The sequence below is a fragment of the Athene noctua genome, chromosome 3, assembly GCF_965140245.1.
Source record: "Athene noctua chromosome 3, bAthNoc1.hap1.1, whole genome shotgun sequence".
Lineage (NCBI taxonomy): Eukaryota > Metazoa > Chordata > Aves > Strigiformes > Strigidae > Athene > Athene noctua.
This window is the reverse complement of record NC_134039.1, coordinates 37,013,567-37,038,963: the sequence shown is the minus strand read 5'-3', so window position 1 is coordinate 37,038,963 and position 25,397 is coordinate 37,013,567. Positions and strand designations below refer to the sequence as shown.

The following is a 25,397-nucleotide window of genomic DNA, read 5'->3' as shown; positions in this document are numbered from 1 at the left end:
TTAAATGAAGATCAGTGTCTATGTAATGAATAGTAACTCTTCCTTTTATTTCAGCATCATATTACATTACAGTCAAGACATGTTACTGACAAAACCTACCAGACATTTTAAGAGTAACCCCTCCAAAAAAAGAAAAAAATCCCAAGAAGGAATGTACATAAATCGAGATGTCACAATTTCTGATGTTATTAGTCCATTAAGATGTTTCACAATAATCTCAATGTGTTGGAAATACACTTTCTTGAAAGCTACAGAAGCAACATTTCACTTGGTTTAAAGTCAGCTGAGATATAAAAAACCTGTTCCATCAGTTCCCACTGATAACACACTTCACACCCATGACAGAACATGGCTACATGTAAGAGACCACCACTAAACATGTTATGCAAAAGCAAAAGCCTTCCCAATGTTCCTCTTGATCTAAAGGAAACTACTGCAAATGGATTTTGAATATGTGGTTTTAGAGCCCATGTGATAACCCAGGCTCAACAGCTACAGTTACTATCCAGACACTAACATATAAAATGCAGTGTCACCCCTCTTGCTCAGGATTTCAGGGCATCTGACACATAGCCCCAGTAATGCTAGAGAAAACCTATTTATTTTAAATTTACTGTAAATTTATCCAATGGACATCCACTAAAAATGGAGATAAAACTAATGTTCCCTAAAAGATAGCTGCATTTGCTAACCAGCTGTAATGGTAGATTCAACAGAAGTAACTGAGTTTCACATACTGGCTGTGAATACACACCTGCTTACTGAGGAAAAAGTTTTTTCTCTCTGGCTTCCAAGAATTTAGCCTAAAAGTTTCACACATTCCTCAGCATAAGATAGAATGAAATTCCCAGCTTGGCTTTATACAGGGCTCTTAATATGTATTTGAGTTTTAAACCTGATTTATTTAATAACATCAACAACTTTAAAAGGATTAAAACATGCCTGAATAGGCCCCACAACAAACAAATCTTAGTTTTTAGGAAGCCCATTTAAAGTTTCCCCTCATAGAACTATCACTTGAAAACACTCTAAGAGAGTTTTAAGATATAGTATTTTACTTATCCTTTTACACTCTTTATTTCAGATATACCATTACTACGGACTCATGTGTTCAAACTCAGACAGCATGGACTTCTTTAATAAAATCTCAAATTTGTTGAAATAGTTAAAAAAGAACCCAGATGCATACTGGCTACTGTGTACTCAAACAGTTCTATAATCCACTTTATTCAGTCACTAGCAAATGGAGGCAGAGGATTTTTTTTCTATTAATATATTAATATATTCCATCAAGAACTACTAAGTTTTAATTACATCCTTGGCTTGGCTGCCAACTCTAGCTGAGTTTGAAGCCTTGAACGTACAAACACCTAGGCATCTGCTAAATGACCTTGGGTCTGGAGTCATCCCACCTTGTTTGAAGTTAAATTGTGTAAGTGCCAATTCAGATCCAGTTTCTCTACAGAAAAAAAGGGAGAGCCACTTTTAAAGGGGGTGCTTGGGTGGGTCTGACTGTCCTCGGGTGGTGCCACTCATCCTTGGACTAGAGACAGAGCTGAGAAAAAGCTGTATATGTAGTGTAAGGTGAAGCTTTAAGAGGTAGGTGAAGTGAATCCAGGGTCTATCACACAGCTCACATTCTCAGCTGCCTGCCACAAAAGTTGCCCGCGTTAATAGCACACACAGGATGTATGCCAGCTAAATGCAAACACATGCTCATTTGTAACAAGAAGGCAGGGTTAATGGCACTTACCCACTCTAGAGAACAAACGATTTGTTACAAGCCCTAAATGCATCTTTGTCTTACATTCAGAGAAACTACTTTTAAAACAGTTTTATTTTTTAACAGCTCAGTCTGGTGAAAAAGTTGAATTCTGAACCAAGCTTCAACCATGTTACAGAGTACCTTTAGGGACAATACCATTACTAACCACTGAAAGCACTGTCTGTTGGAAAACGTAGTTTTAATAGATATTCTTCATCTTACATAAGAGCACAATAAATACACCACATTCTATAGAAATTTCAGATGACACTAGAGTAAGAAGAGGTGAAAGAGAGAGAATACCAATAGACTACACAACCATACCCCTGAATTGCATGACAAAATACTTCCTACTTCAACCACTACAAGCTGTCATTTATACACTTCAAGTCAGCCTTGACAAAAGCTTTTGAGCTTTTTTTTTCTCCTTTTTTTTTTTTTTTTTTTTTTTTGTGAGGGAAAGGGCTTGGGAAAAGGAGAATAGAGATACAAGAAATTAACGGAAGCAATAACATGGGTTCCCAGAAAAGATGCTGGACTCCCAGACAAGATATTCTTCAATAAAGAAGCTTTGTTGCTATTTAAGCAGACTGGTTGCTCAAGCAAGCAGCTTAATGAGAGAAAACCAGCGGTATGAGGCGCTAGCTCTAAGTGGTTACGCAAACCAGTCGATACACAAGCTGGCTGTAACAGTGGTTCTACACACTGGTATTTCATGTTAATAGAGGGCAGGAATTAAAGAAGTTAGAAAACTGTGTAGCCTAACATCTGATGGCAATCAGCAAAGAGAAGTTACACAGATACTCATAATTAGTGCTGTCATTCGCTTTCAACCTCCTACTTGATTATGGTTATTTCCATGAAAATGCATATCAATGCACTACTGAACTTATGGTTACAATGGTTACATCAGAGACTTGTTTCTGAAAGTCACTCCAAATGCACTTTAACATTAAATTGTCCAGGTAAGGTCACCCACATAACAAAAGCTAATAAAATAAGTCAGCAAACAGAAGCAAAAAAAAAAATCTTGTGAATTCCACCTCTTTACCATTTAATCTGTCAGACTGGTAAAGGCAAATTGTCAATTCTTGTTTCAATTTTTTTAAATACGATTGTCACATTAGAGAAATGAAAACACAGCAAAATAAACTGTACAAAGGCAAAGTAGAATAACAAAAAATATTTTACTAAAACATAAGATTTACAGGAGATTTTCCAGACAAGCCATACAAAATGGTCACAAGCTTTTTCTTGGAGGGATTTTTCTACACTTGACAGCAGAATCACAATATTATTAGTGAAGGTGATGGATGTTTAATGTTCCCATTTTTTGTTCAAACAATGAAGCTTGTCCGTCTACAGCATCTAAGTTAGACTGGGCTAGAGGGTATATTCTAAAGTATAACTGGTTAGCTGCTTTTACCAATGGAATTAGCATCACCATCAAAAGGGAGGAGGAGCCCACAAAATTAAAACAAGAAGCCCCGCAGCTAACCCTGCCTACCTTCATTCACAGTGCTTATACTTAAACCATGACAGGAAAAATGATTAAAAGCAGAGATGTGCTGCTGCTTTCAAACAATTTCACAACAATCCAGATGATACTTCTAGCCTCTGCTCATGCGGTACAATAGTGAATTAGGACAAGACACAGATTTGCTAATGTGCATTTAATCACCAAAGGACTGAAGATGTCTGGGCTTTTATTCTGTAATGTTTCTAAGACTGTGTCCATTAAATGCAAACAAAAAAGGAAGAGGTCTTGGCAGAACAGGAGAAGTGATGCACACTTGATGTTCAAAGCGCATTTAAATATTATTCATGGCATATAGCCTAGTCCATGCTCTGGCTGTAAAGAAAGAGAAACACATTAAAGAAAGGATGTATTTTTCAAGCTTTATTAAAGTAACTTTAAATATTTATTTTTTAAATTAGCTTTTATACCACTGCTGCAAGTACACAAAATATAGCAATTCTGAGATTAAGTGCAATTTTGAACTCCAGCAAGAAGTAAACTTCTGTGTATTATAGAAGTGGCCTGACTACAGTGGATCCAAGAGTGAAGAAGCACAATGCAGCTATTCTTTCAACCCACTACAGCCTGCAGAAGCAGGTATGGAAGAGATGTGCTTTCTGAAACCAGATAATCTGCTGTTTTTCCTTTAAAGCTTAAGAAATAGTGTGTTCTTTTCATTCACCACAAATCAGTTTACCTCTAAATTAGACATGCATGCAATGCAGGAACATGAAAACTCAAGATAAAACAGATCAAGTGAGCTTTTCTTCTAGCAAGCCTCACAGACTTGAAAACAGACCACTGCAGGCACATTCAGGGTATTTGGACTATGACTGTATGCAACAATTGTTTCTGCAAGTTGCAGACATTAAAAAAAAAAAAAAAAAGAAAAAAGAAAAAAGAAAAAGAAGAGGTCAGGGTTCATATCCCCCAATCAATTAGTGATCAGCTACATCCTAAAACTGGAAAACAGAAGGGTAATATACATCACCTGTTTCTATGGCTTGGGCTTCATTGGTCTTCCATTGCTCAGCTACATCATTTGCTAGTGGATCATCTGGATTGGGAGCGCTTAACAAAGCCTGGATTGATAGCAGAACTGTACGAATCTGCAAAGCTGGGGACCATTTATCTGAAGAGACATTTACAGCAGTATGAAACACCAGATTCACCAGAGTCTACCGAAACAGCAAGTTTTCTTCTCCCAGATTAAAGAATAATGTATTCTTTAAACAAATTAAATCTCTTTTTAGGGTCAAGTTTCCATACTTAGAAAGATCAAAAGAAAGAAAACAAGGTAGCACTTACCTTTCAAAATATCTAAACATATTCTTCCCAGCTTGTCTACATTAGGATGATAAATTTTGGTCATGAAACGTACTTTAGGAGCTGCCATTGGATATTCTTCTGGAAGGAATAGTTCAAGTTTAAATGTCCCACCCTCAAAGGGGGAATCCTGTGGACCTGCAATGACCACATGAAAATAACGTGCGTTGCTTTCATCTGGCTCTGCTTTTATCCCAGGGACCGGCTCTGCCAGCAAGCGCTGGGTTTCCTAGAAGAAGAAAAGGCAATGTAACAAATACAATCCATTTAAAATAAAAACAACCCGTACAAATTATTTTAAAAACTACAAGTATTCATTACGAGCTATTTGCCTACATCTTCATAAACAATGTTAGACAGGTAACTTAAAGAACAACTGCAAAAAGATGATGAGGATGTGGTAAACTGGTATGCATCTCCTTTCAGATCCCTGAACTGCTGTAACAGTGTGTGCTTCTATAGTGCAAGGTAATAGATAACAATTAAGCTGTCTTCAAATTTCTTAATTTTCAATTAAACTACTGCCAAGCTGGTTTTTTTTTAAATATATATATACTTAAAAGCAATTTCAAGAATACCACCATGAAAATACCAAAAGCATTTCCCACTTTAAACAGAAAATCCCATAAGTGAAAAGTCAAAGGGGTTACTCACTCACAGAAACATTCAAAAGTTTACTCTAACTAGAGTGGACTGGTTTATTAAGATGAACATTTGTACTGGAAACAGATCCAACTTCAAAGAATTTAAAGTACTACTCTACTAAAACACTAAAGGCATTTTTAAGGATGTTTTATATATTTACACACACATATATATATATATATGCATAAATAGCTTTAGTGTGAGCACTTTCAGCCTATGTATAACCATGTTTAACAACACCCTAACAAACAGTAGGAGACAGGCAAGTTGTTCTGTAAGCAGCAAAATTAGGAAAGCCTGGTTTCCTACAGAGATTTGTATTCTCTGTTGCTCAACTCTTCTGCCTACAGCACCAACCCTACCTCAGGCACCACGCTGTGACCACAGCTAAGCACTGCCTACGTTCTGACCATCCATCCCACTAATGCACTGAGCACACAGACCAACCAAGTCTTGTACATCTTTCCCTCTTCTCTGCTGCCAGCCTTCACAAGTCTTACAGGCACCATTCTGTTCCTTCTTATAAAAAAGGACCCGAGGCCAAAACAGGCAAAAGGACATTAGGCAGGGACAAGAAGTCCTGCAGAAGCTTCCTTTCCTCAGGTAATTTTAGTGCCATTTCCTGCTTTTCCTCTTGCTTGTTTTTACTACGGACAGTGAAATTATTTAACACCCTTCTGTGTTGGCTTTCACAAAGAAAAATTATCTTGTTTATACTGACAAAAAATGGCAACTGGTAGGTGTAATATTAATTTATTATTCTAGTTTTATAGCATATTTATTCTGTGCATCTACAACAGCACTAATACAAGCATAAAATAGACAGATTACCTCTACTTGGCTTCATACATTCCTCAAACATAAATGGACTGTTACTGGCATTTTGTAGAAATAAATTTACACAGCATTTGAGTGATATAACTCTCCTGCTGCAGTTAAATAAAACCTCGATTTATATTATATTTTTGATTATTTTTTTCCGAAGAAGTTGTCATAGTAATTAATGCCAAAATCCAGCTTCTCACCTCAAAAATGTCAAGGTCCTACAAATCATAATATTGAAGTTATTACTATGTACATACACAAACATAAAAATAAATTTATCTGGTCTAATTCCTTGTTGTGACTATGTACTGCCTACTTATCTGCATAGGCATTAGCTGCCAATGCCACTTATACACCTTACCAGAAGGCCATCCAAGCTTCTTAGAGCCGTCTACACTCACTTATGCAAGTATATTTTAAGTGATACACATAAATTTATAACGTGCTCAGAAATTGTATTATCTGACTATTTTACAGTAATTCTTAGTTCAGTGGTATGAAAGTCAGTAAGAAACTACAGATTATCCCTGTAAATTCATAAAACATTCTCAGTTCTTTTCAGCAAGTTTTCACTATGAGTGCTGCTGCAGGTAAATGGGACAGTTTGGATTTCCACCTATGAAGGACCATATACTTATCACAGTTTGACAGTTTTGGCAGAGAAAACAGTGTTTTATGCCAAATACAAACTAATACAGCGAGCCAACTTGAAATTTAAAAAGAAAGAACTTAAAGACTCGATTTTTAAACTTCTTCGCAGCTGCTACTGCTTGGACTTTGCCAGATACGTGCTAGCAGGCAAACTGAGGTTTTGGTTCTTATGGGCATGCTCAAAAGTAACTTGTTTTTTGGGTTCTAGGGTGGGGTTTTTTTAATATTATGGGTAACACATTTTAATAGCTGGGCTGATCTCAGCAGTCCCTAGCCACCACTCAGTCACTCAGGTCCCCAGAGTGCCTCCCTAGTTATGCCAGTATGCTGACTGTAACCACACCAGGCAGCCAATCCTGGCTTAAAATAACCCAGAATCAGCGGTTCTCTGGCAGCAGCATCAGCACTTCTACCTGCCAGCATAACTGAGGGAGCAACGCCTGGCTGCAAGCTGCACATTCTGCCACTAAAAACCATTTGTCAGTAAACAATGAGATCACCCATGTATGAGAAAAATGATTCTTTTAATTGAGGTACCACATTATACTGAAGGGGCTATACCACTGCCAGCGTGTCATCATGTTCAGATACCCCTTCATGCCTCTACATTACACAGATGTGGTTAGCTTGCTATAAAATGCCACAGAAAAGGGGAGTGCAAAGGAAAGCATTTATGCTGCATACAGCTACAGTAGTGCTGCATCTACTCCAAACCCATACAGGCCCCCTGTGGAACATTAATATCAGTTGAAAAATGCTTTAAGCAAGCACACCTCACTTCCTGCACTGTACATGGAGCTCCACCACTATCTGCATAATTGAAGCTGTTCCCAGAGATGAGGAGGAATATTTGCAAGAAATGTGAGGGAATTGGTTGATACTCATCTTTCATACCCATCAGGCTCTGATGCAGCCATCATGCCAAAAAGAGGAAGCACTGGGCTAAACTCTGACATACACACAGAAAATGACAGGTGGTGACTGTGAACATACATCACTACCATTTCACGCAGAAGCCGAAAAGCATCTTCGGTTCAGAAAAGGCACCTTTTTAAAAAACAGTGTAACACAAGCAAGCTTCTTAAGACTATGAAACACACTAAAAAGATGTCATAAAAAACCCAATAAATGTTTGTACTTAAGTACATCAATACCACCTATTAAATGCTGACAGTAAATAAGGGGTTTGCCCTTTAATTATGAAGAAATTTATAACAATATCTTCAATATATTTGGGGGAAAATCATGGAAAAAAGAACAGAAAGGAGAAATGAATCAAAAAGTTACATTTTAAGGTCTAAGCATATAAAAAGCTCAAACATACAAGAAGGTCCAGTTCTAAGGTGGTTTCAGGGACTTGACTTCCACATTCTACAGTAAGATGGACAGTTAGACATGCTAATGCTAAAATCAATTTGATTTGCCACAAGACTTGCAGAAATAAATTATATTTGGAAAAAAAAAAAAGTTATCAGTAAACTGGGCAATACTATGCAGCAGGTCAGGAAACTTAACTGCTTAAAGATTATTTTAAAACAAACAAACCCAAACAACTCCAACCCGACTGAACAAAAAACCCCACCCTGTAAATCACCCACAATAGAGTCACAAGATGTTAAACATTTCCTTGTAGATTGAGTCCACTACATGCTCATTTTACTCTCTAATTTTGTATTCTTCTCCCCAGAGGATGGTTACCCAATGAAAAACGGTCTCTCAAACATGTTAATATAAATAAATTTCTAATTAAACCTTCATTTCCCACATTTTTAACTAATCAGAAAGATTAAACATATGCAATATGTTTCACTTTCCAGTATCTTTTCAGGCATAATCTAACAGTTTTTTAGCTGAGGAAGTGAGTTTTGTGCAATCTGTTACTTCCCCCTTTCTCCCCAAAACTGCCTCTGAACCCCTTGCCCTGTTCAATTTAAACTCTTCTGTACTTTTTGTAAGCTGTCAGTGGCTAAGACAGACACCAAGCTCAGTGCTACCAAAGCGAAACACATGAACTCTGACACTACATGCTGTTTGGCCACTTTATTCCAACCAAGTATGTACTATTCTTGCCTGGTAAAAAACCCTGCCAATAAGGATAAAAAGAGCTGGGATACCCAAATGTTAACATGCTAAAGAGGAAAAACAAATTCACAGAGAACTAGGTTTTACAGTTCTGCTGCTCACAATAAATGTTTTTACAATAGAGCAGTTAATTTTGTCTTCATAGGAATACAATTTTCCATCAAATAACATGTTCCAGAACAGAAGTTTACAGTGTTTATTAGCTTTCCTTCTGCACACTAAACTAAATTTCACAGAAGAAATTTCAGAACATATTTTGAGCTCTGTAGAACTTAATGAAGTATCCCATGCTGCCACAGGCAGTTATTTCTGTTCTTCATACTCTGCAATGTCTTTAGATAGAGATCTCTTCTCGCTCCTGCTTTTACTGCACTTTTTCCAATTCTAACAAAGTTGTTAATTTCCACTGACTAAAGAAAAATCAATAAACCCTAAAAGATACATGCCAATCAGTACTTCAAAAAAACAAACAACAAAACAAAACAAAAAACCCCCACTCCACACAACACTGTCATTCACAACTGGTTACACCTCACAAAATTCCATTTTTCTTAGTTTTAATTAAGTGGTTAAAAAACACAAATGCTGAAGCTGTTTTGACAAGCAAAAGTAAAGCTTTTCTTACTAACAGAGGTGGACTGAAGCAGAGTGACAGATGATATAGATGGGACAGATGGTGTAGCTAACATTCTTCATAGCTATTCTTCTATGAAGACATTAAATTGAAAACTAATTGTACCCCAGGGGGAAGAGAAACCTTCAACCTGTTTTTACAGTAACCTGTGAGGACAAGAACCCTCAGAAAGACAGCTTGCTGTGATCTTCAGAAGACACCAACAGATTAGGAGGTGGCTGTGATGGTTTTTCGGGTTGCCAAGACTGAGAGAAGCCACACAAACACAAGAGATCAATTTGCAGGGGGTAATGTTTTATTCTTTAAGCTTTTGCTTGGTTATCCTGCTTCCAGTGGAAAGGGGAAAGAAAAAAAAAAAAAAAAAAGACAAAGAGCGAGCCCTTCTTTAAGAAAGCAAATGGAACAACCCAGAAGATGCTTCCATACAGACAAGCACGAAAATCAATCGTTAGAGCACTTAGGAATATGAATAAGTGTACAATAAGGAATCCATTAGAAATATACTATTATTTTAATCACTTTGTCTTGCAGAAGTGTTTATAAAAGCCTCAAGCTGCCAAGGCCTCAGTCAAAACAACCAAAAAAAAGATTTCTGCATGCTACTTCTTTGGAAAACAAAAAGCTACTTCAGAAGTCTTGCTATCAACAGACTAAGGCAGGATCAAACAGTGGCATACTGGCAAATAACAATCTGAAAACCCATGTATGCAAGTATTTGGAAAAACAAAAAAACAAAACAAAAAAAAACCACACAAAAAAACAACAATAACAAAAAAAAAACACCCCACACCCAAACACAAACACCCCCCCCAACATGATTTCTTACATAGCAGAGCCACTGCAGCTGAACTGAAATTTCTAACACTTCACCTCTCTGACAGACCATTCCAGTAGTGAAGGAAGAAACTGTAGCATGGGATTAGACAATTTTTAAAGTTTCCTTTTTTAGAAAGGAGTACTATATTATTTGCTTAGAAAAGTAATTGCAATTCCATTCCCTGTACTATGGCAATAATTTATCACCACAAATTTCACACTGCCTGCCAAGGGATGTGGCTAAAAAACCTTAAGAACAAATCAGTATCTCGCACTACAAAATAGGGGAACTTTAAGGCTATCGTTATGAAGGCCATCAGAATTTAAGAAAGAAGCTTGCTTGCAAAGTCAGCATGAACTAGCACAAAGAAGAAATCCAAGCTCCACATCTTCAGCTGAATTTGCTTTGCTTAGTAATTCAGCTGTCTGCATGCTCAGTTTCCTAACATCCCAGTTTTCTTATTTCATATTCAATATTACTGCTATACAGTTACCTTAAGTAAAAAATTCTGCATATTAACCCACAAGTTAAACACAGTAGTTTTTAGTGAGATGTTATCATTGAAGGAATACACTTCTTGACAGAATCCAACATGGTCTTTTGCTCTACACAGTCCTTTAATTCAGCTGTAAGATCACCTGGTGAAACTCAAAAAAATCCATTAGAACAAAAGGAGTTTGGAGAAATCTCAACACCTTACAAAGCCTTGACATTTTAAACTGATAAATGAGCAGCCACTGGGGAAAGGAAGAAAAAAAGCTGTGCTGTGTTTTTACTTCAGCCTAGTATGCACCTTCACTTTTGCCTGTATAGCTGTCTCTCAACCTCATGGTGAAACATAGCATGTAGCCAATCTGGAAGAAAAAAATATGGGAGAAGAGTTCTGATGCAGTTCAACACATGTCCACACAGACAGCTGTGCCAACAAAAAGAAGGGTACAAACACATGCTGTCTGAAAGTTGGGAGAACAGACTGCTCCTTTTGGTGATAGGGCTGATTTAAATAATTGAGACTACAGTGTTAATCACACCGAGATACTAGCATAACAGATTACCATTCCATAACCAACCTGAAAAGGAAATTAAGGAACTACCTCCTCATTCCAAAGAAAGATGCTCAACTACCAACAGGGCTAATTTCAGTAACAGATAGTAAACTGCTAAATTAAAGTCTTCATCCATCCATAAAAGCCTTTAACACCAAAGACTCTATGTATCTTCTTACTTGTTATGAACAGTTATCTAGCAACCTTTTATAGTGTTGAGACTACAGAAAAGCATCCTTATGACTAGTAGTTTTATGCTAGTACCTTAAAAAGACAGAACATCATTAAGACTTTCAGAGGTCAACATAGCTATGATAAAATTATTCTGAAACTTCAAAACAGAAAACATTAATAAGGCCTCTTACACAAAAAGAAAATATTGCAGGTCTTAGAGCTGTTAAAATATTTTAAACGGCACAACTCCACATCTTTATGCAAAGCCTCAGGGCAATGACTCTTCCCTTGTATTTTCAGCAGCACATTTACTCGCTCAATTCTCTATGTAGTAGTCAAGTAATTTACCTTCAGCATCACCTACTAAGATGGAGGTTACACCCCTACAAATTTGTCAGGCAAGACAAGGTACAAGCCCTCTCCAATCTACTTTAGACAGTGAAAAACTGTAGGTAATATCCACCTTTACCTGTAGGTTCAACTAACTCTAGGTGGCCTTATTCTGAACAGATCTGGGAAGACAGATGATGAATATCTTTGTCTTAGTAAGATTTAATCTGTAACAGTAATTGTATCTTACAGCTCAACTCCCAGTGCTTACTGCTGTCCACTTACCAGAAATCACCATCCTGCAAATCTACTGAGAAAGTAAATACTGTCAGCATTCCCAATTCAACACAGGAAAAGTGAGCTGGGTTCTCTTAACTAGATCTTTAACCTAAAAAATGTTGACTGACAGCATAGAAACTCTGCTATCTAGTCATCTAGCAGAGGACAGTAACTTCCAACAGAAACTAATGAACAGTTGGCACTGGCTGGGTAAAATCATCTTCCACCAGTACAAATGAATGAAATCTGCACATCTCTTGATATGTTTCTTCCATAGGTGCTATAAACAAGAGTCTCCAAATAGCTGGCTACAAAACAAGCTTCTTCAGTAGCCTTGGCCATTTATAAAAGGAAAAATAGGATGCAACACTGAATGAATAGTCCCAAAATGGCCTAAAAGAAAATTACTGGCAATATTCAAAGAGGCACCCAGATTGAAAGAAATACACATCACCTTGATTCACTTCTTTGGGACATAAAACTTGTACTTGGCATGATTTAATTTAACTGCATAACAGACTAGGCATAGGTACAGGGTGTAAGTGTCAAGGTGTTGGCAGTAGGGGAGCTCCAGGGGGGACCTCTGAGAGAAGAGGCCAGGGGCTGTGCCATGCCAGACACAGCCAGCTCCGACAGACCTGCCACAGGGCACAGCTGAGCCCATCAGCCAAGCTGCTGGAACATGTGGGAAAATGTATTTAAGAAAGGATAGAAAACATCACACAGAAGAGTGAGAAGGGGCAGGAGAGTGGAAGTGAGGTAAGCAAAACTAGAGTGAACACCAAGGTCAGATAAGGAGGGTGAGGAGGTGCTCCAGGCACCAGAGCAGAGATTCCCTGTAGCCCATGGAGGACAGAGTGGAGCAGACATTCACTGCAGCAGCCCATGGAGAGAACCATGCTGGAGCATGGGAAAAGCATGAGGAGGAGGAAACAACAGAGAGGAGCTGTTACACACTTACCACAAACCTCCAATCCCCATCCCCCTGCAACCACCAGGGAAAGGAGAGGTAGAGAAGTCGGGAATGAAGTTGAGTGTGGGAAAAGGGGGGCAAAGGTGTTTTAATTCTGTCTTCGTTTCTCACCATCCAACTCCATTTTACTTGGCAATAAATGAATTAATTTTCCCCAAGTCCAGTCTGTTTTGCCTGTGATGGTAATCAGTAAGTGATCTCCCTGTCTTTGTCTCAACCCATGAGCTTTTTCCATCTTATTTTCTCCCCCTGCCTGATTGAGGCGGGGAGAGTGAGAGAGTGGCTGGGACGGCAGCTGGCCAAGGTCAACCCACTACAGCATAAATCACAAGGTAAATTTCAATCTGAAACATGTTTGAACTGTTGTATTCAAAAGCACCTTTAGAGAGGATGTGGCAGACAGTTGTAGACTCCGCAGATGATACTGCAAATTAGTTTTTGAAAAAGATATGACGGACTTAAAATGAAAGCCACTAGCTCCATTTTCTGCTATAGTTGAAATGGTAACACATCACTTGGATGCTACCACACATAGCAATTTATGTGGGAGAAGATGTGATGAGGAACAGGAGATATTTTTCAGTTTAATTGATTACTCAGTCTCTTCAATATTTGCTTCCTAGGGGAGATCAGACACTCGCTGCCAAGTCCTCTGAGAAGATTTCTAAAGCAGATGAAAAGTCACTACCAATCGCAAAAAGCTAAAAGATTTTTAAAAAACCCAAACACATATTACACCTAAGTTCCACTCTCAATGACTAAAAATTAGTGCAAGTCCTTTATCTCATTCTTCACTGGCTTCAGTTGTTCGAGTTCACAATTGAATCAAATCACTTTTCCCCCCACCATTGCAGCCCAATTCTATCTTTCTTGATCAACTTAACTCACATCTGTAACTACTTCCATCTTTTCCTTTCCCTTCCACACAAAATGCAAGGGTTTGCCTGAATGGGAAGCCCTAACTTCTCAGCAGCAGTGCTAATTTGTACAGACACTGTTCCATGCACCTCTTTCATCAGCCCAAGTATTTGCAAAGTCACAACAACAAATGAGATCACAGAACTAATTTGGCTTAAGAAATAACTTCTTAACTTGTAGACTTCTGAGCCAAATCAGTCCCTTGGTCCAAGTTTACCGCAGCAGCACAAAACATTTTTGTGCCAGCAAAGGCCAGGCTAAATCTGTTTATACAGTAAGGCTGCTCACACAGGCTAATCACTTTTAGAACTTCTGGTTAATCTAACTTAACTAGGTGGTAACTCTTATGCCTTGTGCTGGCTCAGTACAACACCAACTTTAGCATTTCAATTCAGACTACATACAGCATACATTTGTTTCATACTTTTATTCTGATTGCAGGAAATCCTTGCCAGCTACCAGTGCTGTTATCTGCCAACTACATCCAGTAGTTTGCATTAATTTGGGGGTATGAAATAAAAACTAAAGGTTTTAGCTGCATAGGGCAAATCTTAAAGCAGCATACTGGCACACAGATAAGCTATTACTTGTCAAATGGCAATTTTTTTCCTGTTCTGTCAGACTGGGATAAGAGGGAAGATCACACTGATTTCCTTCACCAAGAACTGATGAGTTGCACACATGAAAGTAAACCACATACATGTTTTTGATTTTTTGAGGGGGAGTCAGTAGGAGAAAGTGAAACATATCAGTCAAAACTGTCTTCTACATAAAGGGATAAGGCTGCCTCAGAAAACCACAAAGAGTTAACTCAAAAACTTTTTATAACAGTACACCACATTTTGGCACGGGGTCTACAATTCATTAGCCACAATTGTGTAAAGAACTGGCTATTACCAGCATTACTGAAAACAAATTGGTTACCTAAGATGTCATATTGGCAGAGAGATTTCAATCACTGTAAAACAACTACACTGGAGAAAGTCTTCTGAAAATAATGTCTGCCTTTTAGGAAAAAAAGAGTTAGCAATAAAGCCCATTAAACTGTAAAGCAAAGGTCAAACATCATAAATAGAAGGTTGCACTTGTAGTTTCCAGTAGCTGGCCTCCACATGAATTCTTCTCTTCCTTGCCATATAATCTCTTGAGTGTCAGCATCTCACACGCCTCCATTTCCTGGACTCATTACACTAATGCTTACACTACGCTGCAGGTTACCAGACCCCATCACCAGCCTCAACTGAACCTAGCAACCTGCTACCCCACCCCACCCCCCCCCCCCAAAAAAAGGCAAGAAAATGTTCTGAGTGTCAACATATCAAAGGCATCGGCTGTAAAAAAGAACAGAACAGTAGATTTAGAAACCATTAACTAGTACTCAATCTATGGACAACCATCCAGCAACCTGAAACCACAACTCTGCTAAGCAAGCAGCGTGAATTCTGGATCACTCACAATCTTCTCTCACTCACTTGTGGTTCTCCCGTTCCCAACACGGCACGATTTTAACCACTGCAAAGTCACTTACAGTGAGATGAAGACAAATGTACTCCAGGTAAAAGCACCTTCCCAGAAAAAAAAAAAAATCTAGAATCTACCCATTCTTGGCAGATGACCTTGTTGCCAAACAAAAGTAATGCGAAAAGGGGCATTTTTAAGGTCAGAATCATTCTCCCCTGAGAACGACCTTTCTCTCAAATTTTCCACAGCAGATTACAGGATTTTGGAACTGTGAAGCCAAGGTCCTATGCAAATTTCTAGAGGATTATCTATGTACTAGCACAGATCAAGCTTTTCATGGTACATCTCCAGCTATAGTAAAGTGAGGCTAAACTAAATTCACTAAGCTGTGTAAACCATTCCTGCAGTTATCCTGATGAAGCACATTTGCATTAGTCTTGCTTAATATACAGTGCAGAGTCAACTATCAAAACACAGTTAAAGCAAACAGTAATTCATACAGAACTTCTGGCCAAATGCCATCCGGATGGGGTTTACATGGCAAGATTTTGGTAGCAGCAGAGCTACAGGGGTGGTTTCTATGAGCAGATGCTGGAAGCTTCCCCTATGTCTGACAGGGCCAATGTCAGCTGGCTCAAAGAGAGATACATCACTGGCCAAGCTAATCAGCAAGAGTGGTAGCCCCTCTGTGATAACCTATTTAAGAAAGAGGCAGGGGGGATGATGTGGGAGAGCAATTGCAGCTAGAGACAGAGGAAAATATGCAAGAGGAACAACTCTGCAGACAACAAGGTCTGTGAAGAAAGAGAAGGAGGAGAAGGTGCTCGGGTGCTGGAGCAGGGATTCCCCCTGCAGCCTGTGGTGGAGACCCTGGTGAGGCAGGCTGTGCCCTGCAGCTCATGGAGGTTAACAGTGAAGCAGGTATCCACCTGCAGCCTGTGGAGGAGCCCATGTCAAGACCAGGTGGATGTGTCTGAAGGAGGCTGTGACCCTGTGGGAAACCCATGCTGGAGCAGGCTCCTGGCAGGACTTGTGAGCCCACAGGGGACCCACACTGGAAATCTGTTCCTGAAGAGCTGCAGCCCATGGAAGGGACCCACACTGGAGCAGTTCATGAAAAACTGCAATCGATGGGAAGGACTCAGGTTGGAGAAGTTTGTGGAGGACTGTCTCCCATGGGAGGGGCCCCACACTGGAACAGGGGAAGAGTGTGAGGAGTTCTCCCCCCAAGGAAGAAGGAGCAGCAGAAACAACAGGTGACCAACTGACCATAACCCCCACTCCCTGTCCCTCTGTGCCACAGGTAGGGAGGAGGTAAAGAAATTGGGTGTGAAACTGAGCCTGGGAAGAAGGGAAGGGTAAGGAGAAGGTGTTTTAAGGTTTAGTTTTTATTTTCTCATCATCTTACTCTGATTTTGATTGATAATAAATTAAACTGACTTCAAGTTGAGTCTGTTTTGCCATGACAGTAACTGCTGAGTGATTTCCCTGTCCTTATCTGTGCAAAGCATTTGACACTGCCCCACATGACATCCTTGTCTCTAAATTGGAGAGACATGAATTTGATGGATGGACCACATACTGGATAAGGAATTGGCTGGGTGGTTGCACTCAGAGAGTTGTGGTCAATGGCTCAATGTCCAAGAGGAGAACAATGACGAGTGGCATTCCTCAGGGGTCAGTGTTGGGACCAGCACTGTTCAACATCTTTGTTGGTGACACGGACAGTGGGATTGAGTGGGATCCTCGGCAAGTTCACTGACAACACCAAGTTGTGTGGTGCAGCTGACACGCTGGAGGGAAGGGATGGGCCATCCAGAGGGACCTGGACAGACTTGAGAGACAGGCCCATGCAAACCTCACAAAGTTCAGCAAGGCCAAGTGCAAGGTCCTGCACATGGGTCGAGGCAGCCCCAAGCACAAACACAGTCTGGGAGATGAGTGGATTGAGAGCAGCCCTGCAGAGAAGGACTTGAGGGTGTTGGTGGATGAAAAACTGACTATGAGACAGAAATGTGTACTTGCAGTCCAGAAAGTCAACCATACCCTGGGCTACATCAAGAGAAGTGTGGCCAGCAGGTCGAGGGATATGATTCTCCCCATCTACTCCACTCTTGTGAGACCCCACCAAGAGTACTGCATTCAGCTGTAGGCCCCCAACATAAGAAGGACATGGACCTGCTAGAGCGGGTCCAGAGAAAGGTCATGAAGATGATCAGGGGGCTGGAGCACCTCCCTTATGAGGACAGGCTGAGAGAGTTGGGATTGTTAAGCCTGGAAAATGCTCCAGGGAGACCTTATAGAGGCCTTCCAGTACCTGAAGGGGGCCTACAGGAAAGATAGGGAGGGACTCTATCAGGGAATGTAGCGATAGGAAGAGTGGTAACAGTTTTAAACTGAAATAGGGTAATTTAGATTAGCTATAAGGAAGAAATTCTTTACTGAGAGGGTGGTGAGACACCAGAACAGGTTACCCAGAGATATTGTAGATGTCCCCTCCCTGGAAGTGTTCAAGGCCAGGCTGGACAAGGCTTTGAGCAACCTGGTCTAGTGGAAGGTGTCCCTGACCATAGCAGTGAGTTTGGAACTAGAGGATCTTTAAGGTCCCTTCCAACCCAAACCATTCTGTGATTCTGTGTTCTCAACCCACAAGCCTTTTGTCGTATTTTTCTCTCCCCTCTCCAGCTGAGGAGAGGAGGGATAGAGCAGCCATCTCTGCCACTTGCTTCTCACTGTTAACCCACCAGTCACATATAACTATGAAAATGTGGTGGGTTTTCGTATTATTATACAAAACTAATTTTGATGACATACTGAAAGCTGTGTAAACATAACAGACAAGTACAGCATAAAACAACTGCATGCAAAGCAAGAAAAAAAGGTTAGCATCAATACTTAGAAAGCTTAGTGTACCTTAGGTTTGTACCTCAAAGTTGCTCAAGTATTATACAATAAAGTGGTCCAAACAAGATTTTTGCCTCTAGTTGGATTATGAGGTTTTTTCTACAGTTTTTATTCTCTACTGTTTATCAAAAGCTTCTGAAAGGAAAAGGCTGTGAAAAGTTATCAAGTGTCCTCTTGAAGATCTTTTATTAAGACCCCATGTTTTCCTTTTAAAACTGTTAACTTGGTCTAACTTGAAAGTCGTCTTATCCCCTGGGCCTGAGCCATCTCTCTTCTCAAAGGATCTGTCCCGACAAACTTCAGGCTTCCAACAGCTTCCTGTACAACCCTCCTATACTCCCCTTCCACTACCACAGCCAGCCTTTGCTATACTAGTCACCTGGCAAGAAGACTCAATGAGGGTCACAATTTAACATAGGTATTACCTTCCTACATTTGTTGGGTGGTGGTGGAAGGTGGTTTTAAGAAAAACAGTACAAAAAACCCCTATGAAAATCCCCAACATTTTCACCCTTCTGTCAAATTTGAAGTTAGCCACAAGATTCAAACACCATACAAGGGACAAAAAGACATTACAAAGACCAAAGATACAGCTTCTCTGACAAATACCAAGGAAGAGCACTGTCCAGAAGTATTGTTTTCTATGTCTAACCATGACCCAAACAAGTGCAAAATAGCACGCAAAGGTATTAAGTTTAATTCCAGTCTTTTTTATTTAAATTTTTTATCCAAGCAATTAAATAATGGCCAGAAATATCAGAGAAAACAAGAAGTAACCGTGACTTAAATTTTCACAGAGACAGATATCCATCCCTCAGAAGCCCACAGCTTCCAAGACAAAGTGACAAACTTCAACTTGGCTGCCAGTAATACTGTTTAAGAACTTCTAGAAAGTTTCAGAAGTTGCAGACTGAATACCTGATTTATATTTTTAAAAAATATATAAAGCATCTAGGTGCCTATCACCACACACATGAGAATCTCCATAAAACCTCCCAGAAATTTTACATTTTAAGGTAGCATTTTAGAACTCAGCAATCCAAGTGTTATCCAGATTCTCAAAAAATACTGCAAGCAGGAACAGTGTGGAAATAGCTTCTCACAGTAAACAGCAAGGAAAGAATATCTCAGACAGCACCACAGTACCATGCAGGGGAGGAGAGCAAAGCCTCAGTAATCTAACACTCATAAATTAACCAATAATAAAAATTTGAGGGAGTCTCTAATACTGCTTCAGGTGGTTTACTTTATGAGTAGCTGCAGCGATTGTAAAAGAAGCACTGCTAACAACTGGCTACACAGTCAACACATAGACCTAGACATCAAATCATGAATGATGAGATCACTGCAGAAGTGAAAACAGCAGAGAAAAACATTGGAAAAGATGACAAAAAGCAGTATTGCCCATCCCATTCAGATATACCAACTGCACTCAACACAGCAATAAGGTGGTTTGAATGTCAGCCAAAAAAAAAACCAAACAACCCCACAGATGCAATTCAATTCCTTACTCGACTGGAGCTACGTGACTTTGCAACACTGGAGAGAACTGGTGTAATAAGTGCTTAAAAGTAAAAATCACTGTGCTTATTTGTTGTGTATATTGCCAAGGCTCTCTTTTTAATACTGTGCAGTAGAAAAAAGTTTACAGCAAAAACACACATCTATGTAAGAAAGGACCCTTGGTTTTGGACTATTGAAGAAAACAAAAATACCTCTTCTCTATTCACAAGATAGGAAGTTTTCCAATTATATCTTTGAAGATTCAAAATTATATCATTTTCTACTCACCATTTGTGATGAACTAACATTGTCATAACTGTAAAGCAAGCCATCTCTTGAGCTTACAGATCATTCCCCTCACTTGTTTAAAGTCTGTTTCTAAGTAATCTGAGGACAATAAACAGGAGTAATTCTGTATCTTCCGTAACAACTGCTTTGCAACATCTGTACTGTCACCTTTTCATTGAATTAGGGAAAGTATGTGAAATATAGAGTGCTCTGCTGAGACGAGGAAAGCTACTGGGCTAGATGATGGCCTAGATGATGGCCTGCACATAGAAAAGCAGCAAGCTGAGTACAGGGCCACTAGTCAACCTGAGAGCCAGCCCATCTGCCAGCAGTCAGTCAAGACAGGGAATGCCAACTGCATTTTGAGCGGTTAGCTACATTCTGCACTTCATTACAGTCCAAATATGCACTCCTATCCCCAATCAGCCACCAACGGTCTCCCTCGGATGACAAGACAAAGGGTGCATGTGGATCAAAGGAAGGTCTTTTCCTAAAAGTAACATGCCATTTCTTTATCATAAAACATTACTGTGCATAAAATATTGGATCTTCTTGTTACTGGAATCATTTCACCTTTCTTCAGTTCTTTCTTTTCCTATCTCTCTCTCTTCCATTTCCTTTCCTGATCTCACTAGCAGCAGAGTTCACTCCTCCCCCTGCCCCCTCTAAAGCAACCAGCAATAGGAAATGTAACTTTAACGTCAAGATTGGAAGGATAGAAAAGGTCAAAACAATTCTCACTCGAGACTCCTGAAGACTCAAGCAGGCATATTTCTAGGTCTGCACCTCTGCAGCTGCAATATTTCAAAATATGACTTTGCACATTTTTGAGGCTATAGTAACCAGTCAGATTCAAGTCCTGGACCATACGCACATCTGGCAACCTAACACATGCACAGCACAGGATCTAAAGAACTGGTCATCTAACACAGCCAATCCAAGATTTAAAAGTTCTAGACTAGCTGAACACAACTTATAACACATACGTGGAAATACATGACCCACTGCACACACCACCCTACAATAGATAATAATGCAAAAAAGTCTAAGGGGGATCCTCCAGAGGAAATCTGGAGTTTATAGGTCTCTCTTCTGCTGTCCTCTACCTCCCCTCTCCAGGAGAAGAAACATTCCCATGCAATCATACATCTTTTAAATGACTTGTCCAGGTTTTTTCAAGCAAAGCATGAAAAAACCCCAAAAGCATCAAGGAGTGTACTTCTTGGTCATATTCAGGGGAACTGTCAAGAGCTGTTAAAAAAATTTAACAGAGACACCAGCTTCATGACTGAGCTCTTACCACAACTCTGTGATGAATACCAGTTAGTTCCACTGTATTATGAATCAGTGTTTCCTCTCACACCTGACATATATTCATGCATGCTGTGCACTAAGCAGCTGGATAAGTGTCAGACTCATTCTGTAAGATTTGCTTTTGTTATTTTTACTGCTTACAGTTCTGAGCAGTAATCATAGTTTAGTCTGTTTCACACAAGACAAAAGCTACCCCTGCCTTATTTTTACCTCATATCCTCTTATCACCTATTAGATAACTTGACTTTTTTGAGAAAAAATGTTACTTTTTTATTCGGTATTTAACATATTCTACACTCAGGTGTTTTACAATGGTTGCTAACATTGCATGCTCAACCAAAAGAGCTTCACAGCATTATAAATGATTCGTGACATTTGTTCACTTCAACAAATAACAACGGTGCTGTTATTTCTTATAAGGGCTAACAAAACTTATTGGAATTACTTAATAATTTTTGTAAAGGGAGTGATCACCAATTTGGGGGTTTCAATTCACACCACTGCAAATCGAGCGGGAGATAGCAGCCCACCACAAATATCCATGCTAGCTACAGGACTAAGCTATCTTCTGATAGCTTGCAGTGCAGCTACCTGTAACTCTGTTGAGTAACTCCAAATCATTCAAGTCTTAAGCTGAAATTGCACTCAGAGGATCAGTTGAAAGTACCCCGAAGTTAAGAGCCCTTACAAAGCTTGGGAAATTAAAGTCGAGGCAAGACACTGATCCACCAGCACGAACACGCTAATACCGTAAGGGCCAACAGCTCAGCGCACACGTAGTAGTAACCGGGATGCACCCGACGTACAGCTCAAGCCCAGGCTTAACTACTCGCTGTGTTTCGTCGCTCCTCGAGCAAGAGTGAGGAGAAACGCGAGCACCGCGCCACCGCCGCGCGCCCCCGGCCCAAACACGGCGAGAGCTGTGCTAAGGAGCCGGGCCCAGGCCGGGCGCCGCGCTGCCCGTCTGCGGAGTGTCCCCGGCGAGGAGCTGCTCCGCCGGCGGAGAAGGCGGGGGGTGCGCCCAGTGCCTTCCAAGCTCCGGGCCCCGAGAGGGGCGCGCAGGCACCCACCGGACGGCAGCGCCGGAGGCCACGAGGCGCCTTCGCCGCCCCGGTGGTTACCGTGATAGGCGACAACCCGCTCCCGCCCCCAGCCCGCCAGGAGGGCCCCGCCGCTCCCCACCGCCCGCACGCGTCACCGCCAAGCCCAGGAGCCCCCGCGGGCGGCTAAACACCGGGAGGGGGGGGAGAACACCGGGAGCGGGGGGAGAACACCAGGCCCGGCGCGGCTCCGCCACCCCACTCGCTCCCGTGGCGGCCGGGCCCGGCGGTGGGCCGCCCCCCACCCGGCAAGAGGAGGCCCAGGAGCGGCCCTGCCCCCGCGCGGCCCTGCTCCCGGGCACCGGAAGCGGCGCCCGGTCCGGCCCTGCCCTGCCCTGCCCTGCCCGCCGCGCAGGACCCGGCCCGGCCGCCCCTCGGGCCCCCCCGCGGAGCGCGGTGCGGCGGCGTAGGAGGGGGAGGGGGGAGTACCTTGATGATCCTGCGGGGCAGCCCGGCCATCTTGTCTCGTCGGGGTGCAGGCTCGCGGGCTCGCCTCCGCTCCGGGCTCGCGCACAGCCGGAAGTGGTACGCGCCGCGCTTCCGGTGGCGCCGCCCTCGGTGCGGGACGCCGGGCAACGTAGGCCGCGCCGCCCGCGGGAAGGCCGCTCGGCCGCAGCCGCTCCCCTCGCCGCGGGGCCCTTCGGGAGCCGGGCCCTGCCCCCGCGGCTGAAAGGGGATCTCTGGAATTCCGCTGCCCCTGGGCACGAGCGCGGCGGAGGGGGTGCCGCGGGGGGACCCGGCTGGGAGTCCCTGAGGCGGCAGGAGGGCTGAGGCGCGCCGCCGCCCGCCCCGGCTTCTGCCTAGTGCCGCGCCTCCCCGGCCGCGGGTGACGGGACGAACCCTCTGTCTCCCTTCACGGCCCGGCGGGCTGCCCCAAACTAAAACGGGCCAGGGCAGCTAGGCTGCCGGCCCGAGAGGGGCGTTTGCTCTCCCGGGTCCTGCGGGAGAAGCGGGCAAGGCCCCGGGGGCAGCGGCCTCCTCGGTCCCCCCGGTACGAGCTGGCAGAGGTTAACCGTCCTGCCGGTTTACCCACTCCGCGATGCGCAGTGGTTATCTGCAGAAGTAGGAGAAGCCTGATTGTAATAATTGTGTGGGAGGTCATCACTCAACACTGACAGAATTAAGACTTGGTCAGTGTGTCCCATGCACCTTAATGGTACATGTGTACTGTTTCCTGACTTAGGCAGCGTATCACTGTCACAAAGATACTGTAGAACATCGTTGTCTTAATAACACCTGGTTAGTGAACCTCCTTTTTTAGCAGAAAGAGAAATAGTGTAGGAGTTAGAGTATAATTATCTCACAAGCATCCTAGACACTACTACAGCTGCACGGTGATAGTAACACCTAGCACTGTGCATCATTATTGATGGGAAGTAAAAGCACAGAAAGATGAAGTAATTTGCCACAGGTTAACAAGCAGTTTCACAGCACAGCCAGGAATTGGACCCTGTGTACATAAGATTCCCTGTCAAGTGTTTTCTCCTGGTTTGAGAATGGGTCTTCTAGATTACGTAACTTCTGTACACGCTGGTGGAATAAAAAGTTCTCTGACACTGGCAAATCTGGATGGTGTAATTGCTGAAACACCTCTATCACAGGTACTACAAACATGTTCTATATCTTCAAATTTAAGCATTTATATTATTACACAATGTTTACAATAACTTGAAGCATGTGTCAGAGGAGTGGTGTGCCTCTCTCCTTCACCCTCCCCACAATCCTTCCTAAAAACTTATGTAGTTATCCTTCTCACTAAGTCATTGGTACTAGAGAAGGCAACTAACAAGTACAGGGTTGTTCTATGCTATTTGATATCCTCATCTGTTGAATACTCTGGTAATTCCAAATTTAATGTAAATCCACAAAAAACCATCATCTCTGTGAACTCTCGCGTACATCCTCAGCCCTTTAAGCGCTTAGTTGCTCTCCTAATGTTCCAGATACAACTTTCTCTGAAGTCAGATAAATCAAAAATGAAGTGACATGCGCCAAGAGAAGTGCATTTGCAGAATTGGGGCGTAAAGCAATGATCAATAACACCCCCTCATTCTGCAGTGGAGATGTGTGAGTTCATTTGCATGCATTAACATGTGAAATGGCCATCTTTAGATGTGGTCCTTCAGCAAAATCGGATCTTGCTAGTCACACACAGAACTATTCTTCAGTTGTAGATTTTTTACTTTTACTAAATTATTATAGTCTGTTGCTACTACTAAGCTAGACTGCGTAGATACCTTTGTATACTCAGCACCTTCACAGTATTTACAATCTAACCTAAAAAGGTGAAATGCTAATCTCTAGAAAAAAAAGCTATAAGGAAGAGAAAAAATAATAAGATACTGTGTTTTATCAGCTGGATGTTAGCCTGTTTTTTTCCTAGCTTCACAGATATTGAAGTATCTATAGCACATCTCATGCCTTAGAATAAACAATTATAATCTGGGCTGCTAGGGCTCCCTTCCTGAGGATGCACAGTATCTTATTACCTGATTCTGGTGGCAGCAGTCTTGGTGATTTTCTGCTTGGCTAATTTGGGGTTTGGGGTTTGGTTTTTTTTTCTGCTAGGTGAGATCACACACAGACATGTGAAACCTCTTCCAAAATGACTATAGAACAGCTTCCCACCTCTCTGCAGGAACAAATAGGCCATATAGAAAGTACAGTATTCAAGATGTTCTTTGTGTGGGCTAATGTAAACCTCAGGCCTGGGCTCATATGGGGGGTTTAGAAGCCGTGTGGTACTAAAATTGGTCTCAAGCAATCCTTGTTCAACTGTAAGAATTTTGAGCCTGTATTTAATGCCCATTTCTAGTGCTCAGATCTTCATAAATGAAGGCTTA

At 41.6% G+C, this 25,397-nt stretch overlaps 1 protein-coding gene across 1 annotated transcript; it reads right to left on the bottom strand.

The window, feature by feature from the left end:
- Positions 1 to 1,945: 1,945 nt before the first annotated feature.
- UBE2N (ubiquitin conjugating enzyme E2 N) lies at positions 1,946 to 23,207 on the bottom strand. Its single transcript, XM_074902748.1, has 4 exons — positions 22,984 to 23,207; positions 4,593 to 4,839; positions 4,276 to 4,416; positions 1,946 to 3,617 (listed from the first exon to the last, which is right to left on the bottom strand). Exons 1-4 carry the CDS (start codon positions 23,011 to 23,013, stop codon positions 3,577 to 3,579), a joined length of 459 nt encoding a protein of 152 aa, XP_074758849.1. The 5' UTR covers positions 23,014 to 23,207; the 3' UTR covers positions 1,946 to 3,576.
- Between the last annotated feature and the right edge of the window lie 2,190 nt (positions 23,208 to 25,397).

Bases quoted from the DNA above. Each gene is read 5' to 3' on its own strand.
- UBE2N (XM_074902748.1), bottom strand. From the start codon at position 23,013: ATGGCCGGGCTGCCCCGCAGGATCATCAAG. The intron at 4,840-22,983 runs GTACTCCCCCCT...TTCTTCTTCTAG, and splicing joins TGCCCCGCAGGATCATCAAG to GAAACCCAGCGCTTGCTGGC. The intron at 3,618-4,275 runs GTGATGTATATT...CTTTCTTTACAG, and splicing joins AGCCCAAGCCATAGAAACAG to CCAGAGCATGGACTAGGCTA.